Genomic DNA, 13,012 nt, shown 5'->3' with positions numbered 1-13,012 from the left:
GAAAAACCTTTCTCAACCAGCTATTGCAAGGAATTTAGGGATTTCACCATCTACGGTCCGTAATATCATCAAAGGGTTCAGAGAATCTGGAGAAATCACTGCACGTAAGCAGCTAAGCCCGTGACCTTCGATCCCTGAGGCTATACTGCATCAACAAGCGACATCAGTGTGTAAAGGATATCACCACATGGGCTCAGGAACACTTCAGAAACCCACTGTCAGTAACTACAGTTGGTCGCTACATCTCTAAGTGCAAGTTAAAACTCTCCTATGCAAGGCGAAAACCATTTATCAACAACACCCAGAAACGCTGCCAGCTTTGCTGGGATGAGCTCATCTAAGATGGACTGATACAAAGTGAAAAAGTGTTCTGTGGTCTGACGAGTCCACATTTCAAATTGTTTTTGGAAACTGTGGACTTCCTGTCCTCCGTACCAAAAAGGAAAAGAACCATCCGGATTGCTATAGGCGCAAAGTTGAAAAGCCAGCATCTGTGATGGTATGGGGGTGTATTGGGGTCCAAGACATGGGTAACTTACACATCTGTGAAGGCGCCATTAATGCTGAAAGGTACATACAGGTTTTGGAGCAACGTTACCATGGACGCCCCTGCTTATTTCAGCAAGACAATGCCAAGCCACGTGTTACATCAACGTGGCTTCATAGTAAAAGAGTGCGGGTACTCGACTGGCCTGCCTGTAAACCAGACCTGTCTGCCATTGAAAATGTGTGGCGCATTATGAAGCCTAAAATACCACAACAGAGACCCCCGGACTGTTGAACAACTTAAGCTGTACATCAAGCAAGAATGGGAACGAATTCCACCTGAGAAGCTTAAAAAATGTGTCTCCTCAGTTCCCAAACGTTTACTGAGTGTTGTTAAAAGGAACGGCCATGTAACACAGTGGTGAACATGCCCTTTCCCAACTCCTTTGGCACGTGTTGCAGCCATGAAATTCTAAGTTAATGAATATTTGCAAAAAAAAAAAAAAGTTTATGAGTTTGAACATCAAATATGTTGTCTTTGTAGTGCATTCAATTGAATATGGGTTGAAAAGGATTTGCAAATCATTGTATTCCGTTTATATTTACATCTAACACAATTTCCCAACTCATATGGAAACAGGGTTTGTATATTTATATAGCGCTTTTATATAGTGAAACCCAATATCTAAGTAACATTTAAACCAGTGTGGGTAACACTGGGAGCAGGTGAGTAAAGTGTCTTGCCCAAGGACACAACGGCAGTGACTAGGATGGCGGAAGCGGGGATCGAACCTGGAATCCTCAAGCTGCTGGCACGGCCACTCTACCAACCGAGCTATACACAGCGTCCATACAATTACATGCATACGCGGCATGGCCAACTCTGCAAGTAAAGCAATGACATCATGCACCCCTCCCGGCCCCTTTGGAACCCAGCACCACAAATAGAATGCAGAGTTGTGGTAAACAATGTGTGCTTTATAAGAATGTAGTGAAATAAGGATATATTTTATAAGTGACATTTTACCAACACTAATACAGAGAAGGTATTCATCTTGAAAAGGTTAGGGGTTAAAGAAACTGTTTTCATAATGATTAAAAAAATGTCACCAACTTTTAGCCTTGTGTTAAAAATACACCAACGTCACCCTTTGACTCGGCATAAAACAGAAAGACAAATACAGTATAGAGTCAGTCATGCGTGGGAGAGAGGGAGTAAGAAAACTTCCAACCCTGATGTTTAAAGCCTGACTGTCCTGCAGGACTAAGCATGAGGTAATGCCGCTAAAAAAAAGAAAATTACAGTCGGAAACCACGAGCCTCTGTATTTTCTCTTGCTTGTCAGAGGAGCCGAGAAGGTCGGAAGCTGCTCCTTGGATCTTTCAGGTTGTTTAAAGCAGAGAGCATATTGTGATCCGCAAGTCAGGCCTGCACTCACACACACACACACACACACACACACACACACACACACACACACACACACACACACACACACACACACACACACACACACTTGAAGCAAATGTGTGTGTGTGTTTGTGGGGCTTCAACACGTCGACAGCTACAAGTTCTACCACCGGGAAGCAGACCCTGTGCAAGACACTGCACATCTGCCTACTGACTTCTAGCCTACGTGCAAGCATTTTCTGCTTCCTGCCAGGCGCTCACCAAAAGGTGTTTCCATGGCGATGACAGTTTGACAAATAGGGCTCCGGCCCTGTAAACAGCTGCGGTTCACGGTGGATGTTACAAATAATTTCTGAATGTCAAAACAATCTCCAGCACCGCTGCAAGTGTCCAACACTGACCATACTGCTGAGTCTCATGAGAGCGCAGATGAGACCCAAATGGTTTTTGCAGGTTCTTGCCAACGATGGTCTTTGATTTATATTCTCATTTGTTCACTTGTCCTCCGCTGACCCCTGTGGGACCTGCAACCTCTATCCAATGTCTTAAAAGCCTATATGAATTTCACACAGCTCACCTGGTTGATGTGCTTGAGTTTGTCTATCATCTGACTGATGACAGGCTCCAGAGGCTTGTTGCTCCGCGATTCAGAACCTGAGTGCGAGCGCTTGAGGCTGGGCCCGGAAAACCTGACAGGAGAGTGAGAGCAATGCTTTATGCAGCTGGACAAAATATGGATGAATACATGACAAGGCACTGATATCATAATGCAGGTGTTCTTCTACACCTTTTTGACCCAATTTTCGGGCCCAACTTTTCCACCACAGAAATGCCCACTCAAATATTAACACTGAATGAGTATTTTACTCTTGATTTCAATCGTATTCAATAATTGTAACTACTTACTTTAATAGGATAAACCTTGTCAAATGATATGAAACCGTGTGTTAATCACACATTCTTATCAAAGCTTAGGTCTGGCTGGATACAAAAATAAATACTGATCAAATATACTGGAAAAAAAAGGGACTCATAAGAACTGATGACAATTTAATTTACATAAAATTATGCAATGCTAAAATATGTCACTTCTAACTATCCATCCATCCATTTTCTACCGCTTATTCCCTTTGGGGTCGCGGGGGGCGCTGGAGCCTATCTCAGCTACAATCGGGCGGAAGGCGGGGTACGCCCTGGAAAAGTCGCCACCTCATCGCAGGGCCAACACAGATAGACAGACAACATTCACACTCACATTCACACACTAGGGCCAATTTAGTGTTGCCAATCAACCTATCCCCAGGTGCATGTCTTTGGAGGTGGGAGGAAGCCGGAGTACCCGGAGGGAACCCACGCAGTCACGGGGAGGACATGCAAACTCCACACAGAAAGATTCCAAGCCCGGGATTGAACCCAAGACTACTCAGGCCCTTCGTATTGTGAGGCAGATGCACTAACCCCTCTTCCACCGTGCTGCCCCACTTCTAACTATCCATCCATCCATTTTCTACCGCTTATTCCCTTTGGGGTCGCGGGGGGCGCTGGAGCCTATCTCAGCTACAATCGGGCGGAAGGCGGGGTACACCTTGGACAAGTCGCCACCTCATCACAGGGCCAACACAGATAGACAGACAACATTCACACTCACATCCCCACACTAGGGCCAATTTAGTGTTGCCAATCAACTTATCCCCAGGTGCATGTCTTTGGAAGTGGGAGGAAGCCGGAGTACCCGGAGGGAACCCACGCAGTCACGGGGAGAACATGCAAACTCCACACAGAAAGATCCCGAGCCCGGGATTGAACCCAAGACTACTCAGGACCTTCGTATTGTGAGGCAGATGCACTAACCCCTCTCCCACCGTTCTAACTAATTAATGATAAATAATAATATGTGTTTGTTCAACTGTCAATAAAATGAAAATACAGCTTTGCCACTTTAGTCTTAATTTTTGCGCTTAAGAAACCTCTCTATGACTTAAGCTGCAGACTTCTTGTTTGTTTAAGATTATCATTACAGCCATAAATGGTGGAAAAGTGTACTACAATGAGTACCGCTCGCCCTATGGTTAAGAAACACTGTCACAAAGGACACATCATGATGCTTCACGATGACAACAGTGACAAAAGGATGTTTCATGTTTTGGACTTTTCTTGTATTTTTCTGTGTTTTTGTATATTTTCCTGTTTGGCCTCTTATTTCTTAGTTCTACTTCCTTTGTTGGCATTTAATGCAGTGACTTTACCCCTGTAATGGGTGCTGTTCTTTACTTGTTCCTGGTTGGCAATTAGGAAGGTCACCTGTTCCTAATTGCCAGTCAAGATGGTTTGTCTTTCAGGTAGGTAGGTAGGTCTTTATTGTAATTGCACAAGTGCAAAAATCTTTGTTTTCAGCACAAACCCATTCAAGATTAGACTAACAAACCGTGTACAGGGTTACAGAACAGGAACACTGATGGGTCGCCACAAGGCGCCCGGTAAAAGATGGGGAAAAAGGTCAACACTGGGGGAGGATGAGTAAAAAAATACAAACTAGACTGGGCTCCTAAGGAAGCTCAGTCTGGAGTGGGAAAAAACCACTATAGCAAAGCACATATACATATTACAACATACATCTCAAGACTTGCAACAGAGGGGAGGGAGTGGGGGCTACGGTGGCAGGCTGCAGCTCTTCAAGCGTTGCCCAGCCGTCCATCACCCCTGAGGTTTCAGCAAGATTTGTCAGATGCTGCATGTACATTCTGTAAGTAGTAGTTTTCCACTACACGCTATTTTGCAATAGTTGCTTGCCTTGCAGTATGATTTGCTCACCCGTGGTCCACTGTAGCAGCCATGCTGGTGCTTCCTGAGTTCCTTAAAGGGGAACTTATCACCAGACCTATGTAAGCGTCAATATATACCTTGATGTTGCAGAAAAAAGACCATATATTTTTTTAACCGATTTCCGAACTCTAAATGGGTGAATTTTGGCGAATTAAACGCCTTTCTATTATTCACTCTCGGAGGGATGACCTCACAACGTGACGTCACATTGGGAAGCAATCCCCCATTTTCTCACTTTCGTCGGTGTGTTGTCGGAGGGTGTAACAACACAAACAGGGACGGATTCAAGTTGCACCAGTGGCCCAAAGATGCGAAAGTGGCAAGAAATTGGACGAAATTTGTTCAAAATACGAGGCTGTGGGGAAAGCAGACGAAATGGTCAGTCGTTTGTTCCGCACACTTTACCGACGAAAGCTATGCTACGACAGAGATGGCAAGAATGTGTGGATATCCTGCGACACTCAAAGCAGATGCTGACATCAACTCCAAAACTGGACAGATCAGCTTTCAGGAAAAGAGAGCGGATGAGGGTATGTCTACAGAATATATTAATTGATGAAAACGTTATTCATTACTCGCGGTTTTACGTAAATTATTATACATAAACTGTGTTTACCAATAATTTAGCTTAAAAACATTTATTTTTTTCAATCATTCGAGTACATTCGGGTAGTCTTGTATAATGCAGTATTTTGTGTCTATTTAGGTATGGTTAACCTGAGTGCTGAAATCGTGGAAAAATATATGTTCTTAGCGCGCCTGAAATGGGCTGTCTGCACTCTCAAAGTGCATGTTGTTGCCAAATGCATTTCATTTGCTGTAAACCTAGTTCATAGTTGTTAGTTTCCTTTAATGCTGAAATCCGAGTCTGAATCCGAGCTAATGTCGCTATACCTTGCTGTTCTATCCGCCATGTTTGTTTGTATTGGCATCACTGTGTGACGTCACAGGAAAATGGACGGGTGTATATAACGATGGTTAAAATCAGGCACTTTGAAGCTTTTTTTAGGGATATTGCGTGATGGGTAAAATTTTGAAAAAAACTTCGAAAAATAAAATAAGCCACTGGGAACTGATTTGTAATGGTTTTAACCTTTCTGAAATTGTGATAAAGTTCCCCTTTAAATAAAAGGACTTTACCTGCACATTGCTACAGTGGATCTGTCTCTGCATACCGTGACAGTACTGTACATTTAAATTGCTGATAATGCAGTTCGCCTGAGCTTGACTTGTGTTGTAATAAGAGTTTTTTCTACTGACAAGGCCATCTTTCACTAACATGTTCTGTTCTACCATTAAATCCACTTTTTCTTTACTTAAAACAAAGGTGTCCAAAGTGAGGCCCGTACCTTATTTTTTAGTTGCTGTGGCACATTCTAAAATAAAAAATTAACCAAGATAACCCTAAAACAAACTGGGGGGAAAAAGAGCAAAGAGGTAGACAGTAATGAGGAAAAAGTTGAAATCATAAACATAATACAGGTGCATCTTAATGACTCAGAATATCTTCAAAAAGTTCATTTATTTTAGTGTTTAAGTGCTAAAAGTGAAACTATTATATTCTATCACTACACACAGAAATCAAGAATGTATTTCTTCATTTTAATTTAGATGATCATAACTTACAGCTAAAATAACCATAGCTATATTAGTTTTTGCTCAGTTTAAATCCTGCATATATATTTACATCATACAGTGGTGTAGTAGTAGTTATTTTTGTTCAATACTGCATTTACTATGTATTTGTACTTACTCAATCTCCTTATTTAGTTATTTTACTCAATCACTGCAAATTACTTGCCACTTGCCAGGATTAAACTTTTTTTTTTTAGAAATGTCCCTAGTTTTAAGAGCAATTTACTTATTCTTAGTCATTGATTTTACATCATAATCTTAATTTTAGCATGAATAATTATATATTGTCTATTCTAGTTTAAAAATGTTAAAATTGCGAGAAAAAAAAACTAATATTTTCGTAGAAAATGTTGTATAAAGATTCTGCAACATCACGAGGATGTTTGATTTAACAATCACAGGTTGAATAAGGCTTGTTTTAAGAATAAAATACTTATTTCAGCTGAAAAGTCCTGCTAATTTCTCGATATACAATATAGGATGTCTTATCAAGTCAAATTAACTCATTGCATGGACAGATATTTTTTACTAGTTTGTAGTATTTTTTTTTCTAAAATCTAGACTTATATTTTGTCAGCTCTTTTTTGCAGTGTTTAGAGTATATTCTCAATTGTTTTATTGGACCCCAACATGTAAATACAGCAAGTGAACAAATCTTCACTGAAATAATGCAAAAACATTTAGGCTATTGAGGGTGTCAGCATGTCAAACACATGGTAAGATAAAATCCTCAGTATCAGATATGTATATGGGGTGTAGGGCTGAATACTACTACTTTTTGAAGTGAAATGAAGTGAAGTGAATTATATTTCTATAGCGCTTTTCTCCAGTGACTCAAAGCGCTTTACATAGCAAAACCCATTATCTAAGTTTCATTCAAACCAGTGTGGGTGGCACTGGGAGCAGGTGGGTAAAGTGTCTTGCCCAAGGACACAATGGCAGTAACTAGGATGGCGGAAGCAGGGATCGAAACTGGAACCCTCAAGTTACTGGTACGGTCGCTTTACCAACTGAGCCACGAACATGTTGAATTGTATAACTACTAGCACATTATGTTGCTCAAGCATGTCCAAAACCAATGAAAAATAAATGATAAAAACCAATGAAAAATAAAGGATAAATAATAATAAATGACCAATAAAAAATAAAAAATAAAAAATAGAAAATGAACAATAAAAATCCCAAATGCCATATGGCGAGTAAATATATGATATTGTCTATTACCTGACCGCTTCTATGTCAGCTACCTCTCTTTGTTTATAATGTATATTTATATATCTTATTAACTTATTAAGTCTTTATTTTATGCTGCCCTTTTTTTTTGTTGCAGCTGTTACATATACTGTAATATTGTACATGCTAATTTGGATTTGTTATATATTGTATATATTACATAATAATATAATATATCAGTATATTTTGTATACTGTATATATAATATGTAAATATTACATATGTTATATTTTATATTGCTACTATGGTACATTTTTAGTCTACTTCATACCTTTTGTTTTCGCCCTCTTTTTGTGCCCTTGTGTGCATTATCCTTTCCATCCTTATCCTTTCCATCCTTTCTAACTGAGCTACTGTGTGGAACAATTTCCCTTGTGGATCATTAAAGTTTGTCTAAGTCTAATAAAATGGGAAAATGTGTCAAAAGGTTGAAAATGGTAAACTACTGGATTACGCTCCGATCAGCAAACAAACTGCAAAAACTTCCTCAGCCTTTAATTGAACTCCTGAAACCAAGTGCCCTTTTCACCATATTCTCATTTATTGGCATGCACCTGTATTTATAAGTTCTTGTCATATCTACAGTACGTTGGGTTGATTTGAGCCCGTTTACAAATTAAACATTTCCAAATCGCCCTTATAGTCTTTCTCTTTTGGTGGAAACATGCTGGACACCCCTTATTTAAACCATATATCTAAAAATATGCATCTAAAAATAAATACACTGTAGACACTTTTAAAAAATATTTAAAGACAATACAATTACATGTAAACCATAAAAACACACATTTTAGCACCAATATTAGCATTTAGCAGACTTATGTTTTTATAGTCTCCTCTAGTGCATGGACCAGTGTTTTATTTCCATGAGTGTTTAGCACCATCTAGTGGTAAACAAACGAATGACAGTCCGACTGACATAATGTGCAATGTTTATACACAGTAATTCCCCATGTGTGTTTGAAAATAAATAAAATAAGTGCACTGACTGTATGGTCAGCTGTGTTATTACAATCTCATTATTACTGTGATAAAATGTGTCTATTTTATGTTGATTTGCACTTTTATAGTTTGTTTTACTACTACTTTACTCTATGTGCATTTATGATAATGATCATGTCTTCTCTTGGCTATGCAAAGTGCCTCTAAGTACCCTTAGTACGGCATGGTGTAGGTTGGGAGAGTGGCCGAGGGTTCCTGGTTCGATCCCCAGCTTCTACCAACCTAGTCATGTCCGTTGTGTCCTTGAGCAAGACACTTCACCCTTGCTCCTGATGGGTCGTGGTTAGCGCCTTGCATGGCAGCTCCCTCCATCAGTGTGTGATTGTGTGTGAAGGTATAGGTGAATGTGGAAATAGTGTCAAAGCGCTTTGAGTGCATTGAAGGTAGAAAAGCGCTATCTACCTTTTAAAAACAATAAATAAATAAAATTAATATTTAGTGTGAGAATTGATCATAAATCTTGCAAAACATTCTCCGCTCTAACCTTTGCAACTCTGCACTTCACCATTGCCATGAATCAGTTTATTCTGGGCGCCTATTCCAGCTTTTCATTAAGCTCAAATGATGACTTCCCCTAATTATTTATTCTTCTTATTAACCGCGATCTCTTCCCTTTTGCTGCTAATTACCACATTAATAATGGAAATATATCCATTTACAACGGGATGTGAGAAAATGTGAGTAGAAGAAGAGAGGAATAGAAGCTCCTGAAAAGGTTACTTAGCCTTCTTTTTAACATTTCATACGTCTCCCTGACAGAAGTTAGTGTGTGATCACATATGGTCCACAGACGGAACATAGAAGAAAATAAAGACTTTAAGGGAAGGCGATGTAAAAGTGGTATAGTATATCCTTTGTATAACATGGTGATAACACTAACACAAGCAGAAGAATGACAGAAATAAAGGTTAAACATTGACATATCGTACCCCAAAAGAGAGGACACGCCTCACATTTTAGTAACGGTACAGTACCTAAGAATTTAATTTGTTCTGTGACAGAGCTCGTAACTCAAACTACTCGTATCTTAAATAAATGCTCTCCATTTAAATTAATTTAAATCAAATTAGTTCATACAGGGGGCTTCGAAAACACTTAAGGCGATAACTCCCTTTTAAATAAGAAAAACAAACTTCCAGATGACTCATACTGTATAAAATGCAATACAATAGAATGTACTCGAAACAACTACAGTAAGTAATTTTATGAAGTAATGTAATAATAATGTATAGGTTTTACCTTGAAGAGCAGACTTCTACGATATCTCCTGGGAGCTGCTCGCTAGCTTTTTAGGAACAGCATGTGAAAGGGACAAAGCGGTAGAAAATGGATGGATGGATGGATGGATGTTTGGGTGAGTGACATTCACTACGGTGTCGAGGCTGGTAACTCCATTTTTTTTTGCTCACAACCTACAGCATAACAATTCCCTAAAGACAGTTTGCATCCCAAAAACGTGTGAGTGGGGGCACTTGTAAGTCAAGTCAAGTCATACAATAATACATAAACTTGGAAATACTGTACTTAAGAGTGCTATACAGTATGTATAACAGAAAATATTTGAAACACATAGCCATTATTGTCTAATAAATAGCTGGTAACACAAGTCAGAGGCAAGATAATTGTGTGTATTGTGAAGAAAAGCCCGATTTTCCAACATGATAACGCATGTCAACTTGGTGTCCAGCGCCGCTCTTAAGGCATCAGGGAGTGAGTGACTATACATATACCGGTATATATATATATATATATATATATATATATATATATATATATATATATATATATATATATATATATATATATATATATATATATATATATATATATATATATATACGTTAGGTCAGAAAAAAACACAGAGGCTATGTCATCCCTACAAGCCTGTTTCGCAGGTTTCCCTGCTTGTCAGGTGATTTTATGATGTATTGTGAGTAAATAGATGATATTGTCTATTACCTGACCCCTTCTATGTTAGCTACCTCTCTTTTTTTATAATGTACAGTATATTTTCTGATAGATCTTATTAACTTATTAACTCTTTATTTTATGCTGCCCTTTTTTTGCTGCAGCTGTTACATATACTGTAATATTGTACATGCTAATTGTGATTTGTTATATATTGTATATATCATATAATAATATAATATATCAGTATATTTTATATACTGCATATATAATATGTAAATATTACATATAGTTATATTTTATATTGCTACTATGGTAAATTTTTAGTCTGTTTTGTACATTTGTGCATTATCCTTTCCATCCTCTGTAACTGAGCTACTGTGTGGAACAATTTCCCTTGTGGATCATTAAAGTGTGTCTAAGTCTAAATCTCATAAAATGTGAATATGTGTCAAAAGGTTGAAAATGGTAAACTACTGGATTACGCTCCGATCAGCAAACGAACTGCAAAAACTTCCTCAGCCTTTAATTGAACTCCTGAAACCAAGTGCCTTTTTCACTATATTCTCATTTATTGGCATGCACCTGTATTTATAAGTTATTGTCATATCTACAGTACGTTGATATCCCCTGACGAGCAGGGAAACCTGCGAAATAGGCCTGTAGGGATGATATATCCTCTGTGTTTTTTCCTGACTTAACGTATATTCCGCTCTACCCCGATATTGAGCACTGTATAACAGATAAACCACAGAAACCTCGAATATATATATATATATATATATATATATATATATATATATATATATATATATATATATATATATATATATATATATATATATATATATATATAAATTAGTATATATTTCAATTGTAAATGACATCATGTAGTTTGTAAGATTTTATGATTAAACTAACAGTAAATCAGTGCTGATATATGCTAACTTGCAATTGCACGATCTCACTTTTATTTAACTAAAGCATAATTTCCTTTCTCTAACCAACTCTGCCTTTACGCAGGGGCGTATTTAGTCATTTGGGGCAAACCTAGTAATTGTGGCCCTCCATATAACAAAATAACATGATAATTTACTATTTATTGTTAGGAACTACCACTTGAGCTGCATATTAGAGCTTGGCAAGCCGCACAATTAGTATCACTGATAGCACCATTTTTACTATAATAAATAGGAACATCCTTTTACATTTAAGTGTATGTCATTTTTCCAACAATATTATTTTGTTAGCACAGTTGGACCTGATGTGACGTGTAGCGCTACTATTGTGAATGCCGGAAGTGTGGGACTGTTGGGAAAAAGAGGGTTCTTGATGGTGGTGGCTGTGTTTGAACAAGGCAACTGTTGACTGTTGATCAGTAACGTGTTTCTAAAATGACCATGTTTTTCAGTAATTAATATTTTAACGCGGTAATACTTCTAAATCTGTAATGATTAAAGTTACTGATCCAAAATCACTGTGCAATACTGTTTTGTATTTTTACTTAGCTAAAATATATTTGCTTTCTTTTTGCGTCTCGGGAAGTGACGGCATGCAAAAGGAGGCAGGCATGCAAACAGGCATTTCAAGCTGCCCCTAAATATGTAATAAAAACAATAAATTACCGTATTTTACGGACTATAAGTCGCAGTTTTTTTCATAGATTGGCCGGGGGTGCGACTTATACTCAAGAGCGACTTATGTGTGAAATTATTAACACATTACCGTAAAATATCAAATAATATTATTTAGCTCATTCATGTAAGAGACTAGACGTATAAGATTTCATGGGATTTAGCGATTAGGAGTGACAGATTGTTTGGTAAACGTATAGCATGTTCTTCATGTTATAGTTATTTGAATGACTCTTACCATAATATGTTACGTTAACATACCATGGATCTCAGGAAACAGAGTGGACCGACACCAGCAGATGACATGGCACCCCAAACCATCACTGATGGTGGGAACTTTACACTAGACTTCAGGCAACGTGGATCCTGTGCCTCTCCTGTCTTCCTCCAGACTCTGGGACCTCGATTTCCAAAGGAAATGCAAAATTTGCATGGTTGGGTGATGGTTTGGGGTGCCATGTCATCTGCTGGTGTCGGTCCACTCTGTTTCCTGAGATCCAGGGTCAACGCAGCCGTCTACCAGCAAGTTTTAGAGCACTTCATGCTTCCTGCTGCTGACCTGCTCTATGGAGATGGAGATTTCAAGTTCCAACAGGACTTGGCGGCTGCACACAGCGCAAAATCTACCCGTGCCTGGTTTACGGACCATGGTATTTCTGTTCTAAATTGGCCCGCCAACTCCCCTGACCTTAGCCCCATAGAAAATCTGTGGGGTATTGTGAAAAGGAAGATGCAGAATGCCAGACCCAAAAACGCAGAAGAGTTGAAGGCCACTATCAGAGCAACCTGGGCTCTCATAACACCTGAGCAGTGCCAGAAACTCATCGACTCCATGCCACGCCGCATTAACGCAGTAATTGAGGCAAAAGGAGCTCCAACCA

The 13,012-nt window shown here is 38.7% G+C and overlaps 1 protein-coding gene across 2 annotated transcripts in view; it reads right to left on the bottom strand.

The window, feature by feature from the left end:
- The window catches only part of gpc3 (glypican 3), a 334,992-nt gene that overhangs the window by 111,670 nt on the left and 210,310 nt on the right, over positions 1–13,012 (bottom strand). For both annotated transcript variants that reach the window (XM_061928018.1, XM_061928019.1), the window contains exon 6: positions 2,474–2,585. In XM_061928018.1, the coding sequence (XP_061784002.1) occupies positions 2,474–2,585 (112 nt within the window). The remainder of the gene's footprint in view (positions 1–2,473; positions 2,586–13,012) is intronic.

Source organism: Nerophis lumbriciformis, linkage group LG35 (genome assembly GCF_033978685.3).
Source record: "Nerophis lumbriciformis linkage group LG35, RoL_Nlum_v2.1, whole genome shotgun sequence".
Classification (NCBI taxonomy): Eukaryota; Metazoa; Chordata; class Actinopteri; order Syngnathiformes; family Syngnathidae; genus Nerophis; species Nerophis lumbriciformis.
Note: the sequence above shows the minus strand (reverse complement) of the source record. Positions and strands in the feature narration are given on the sequence as shown.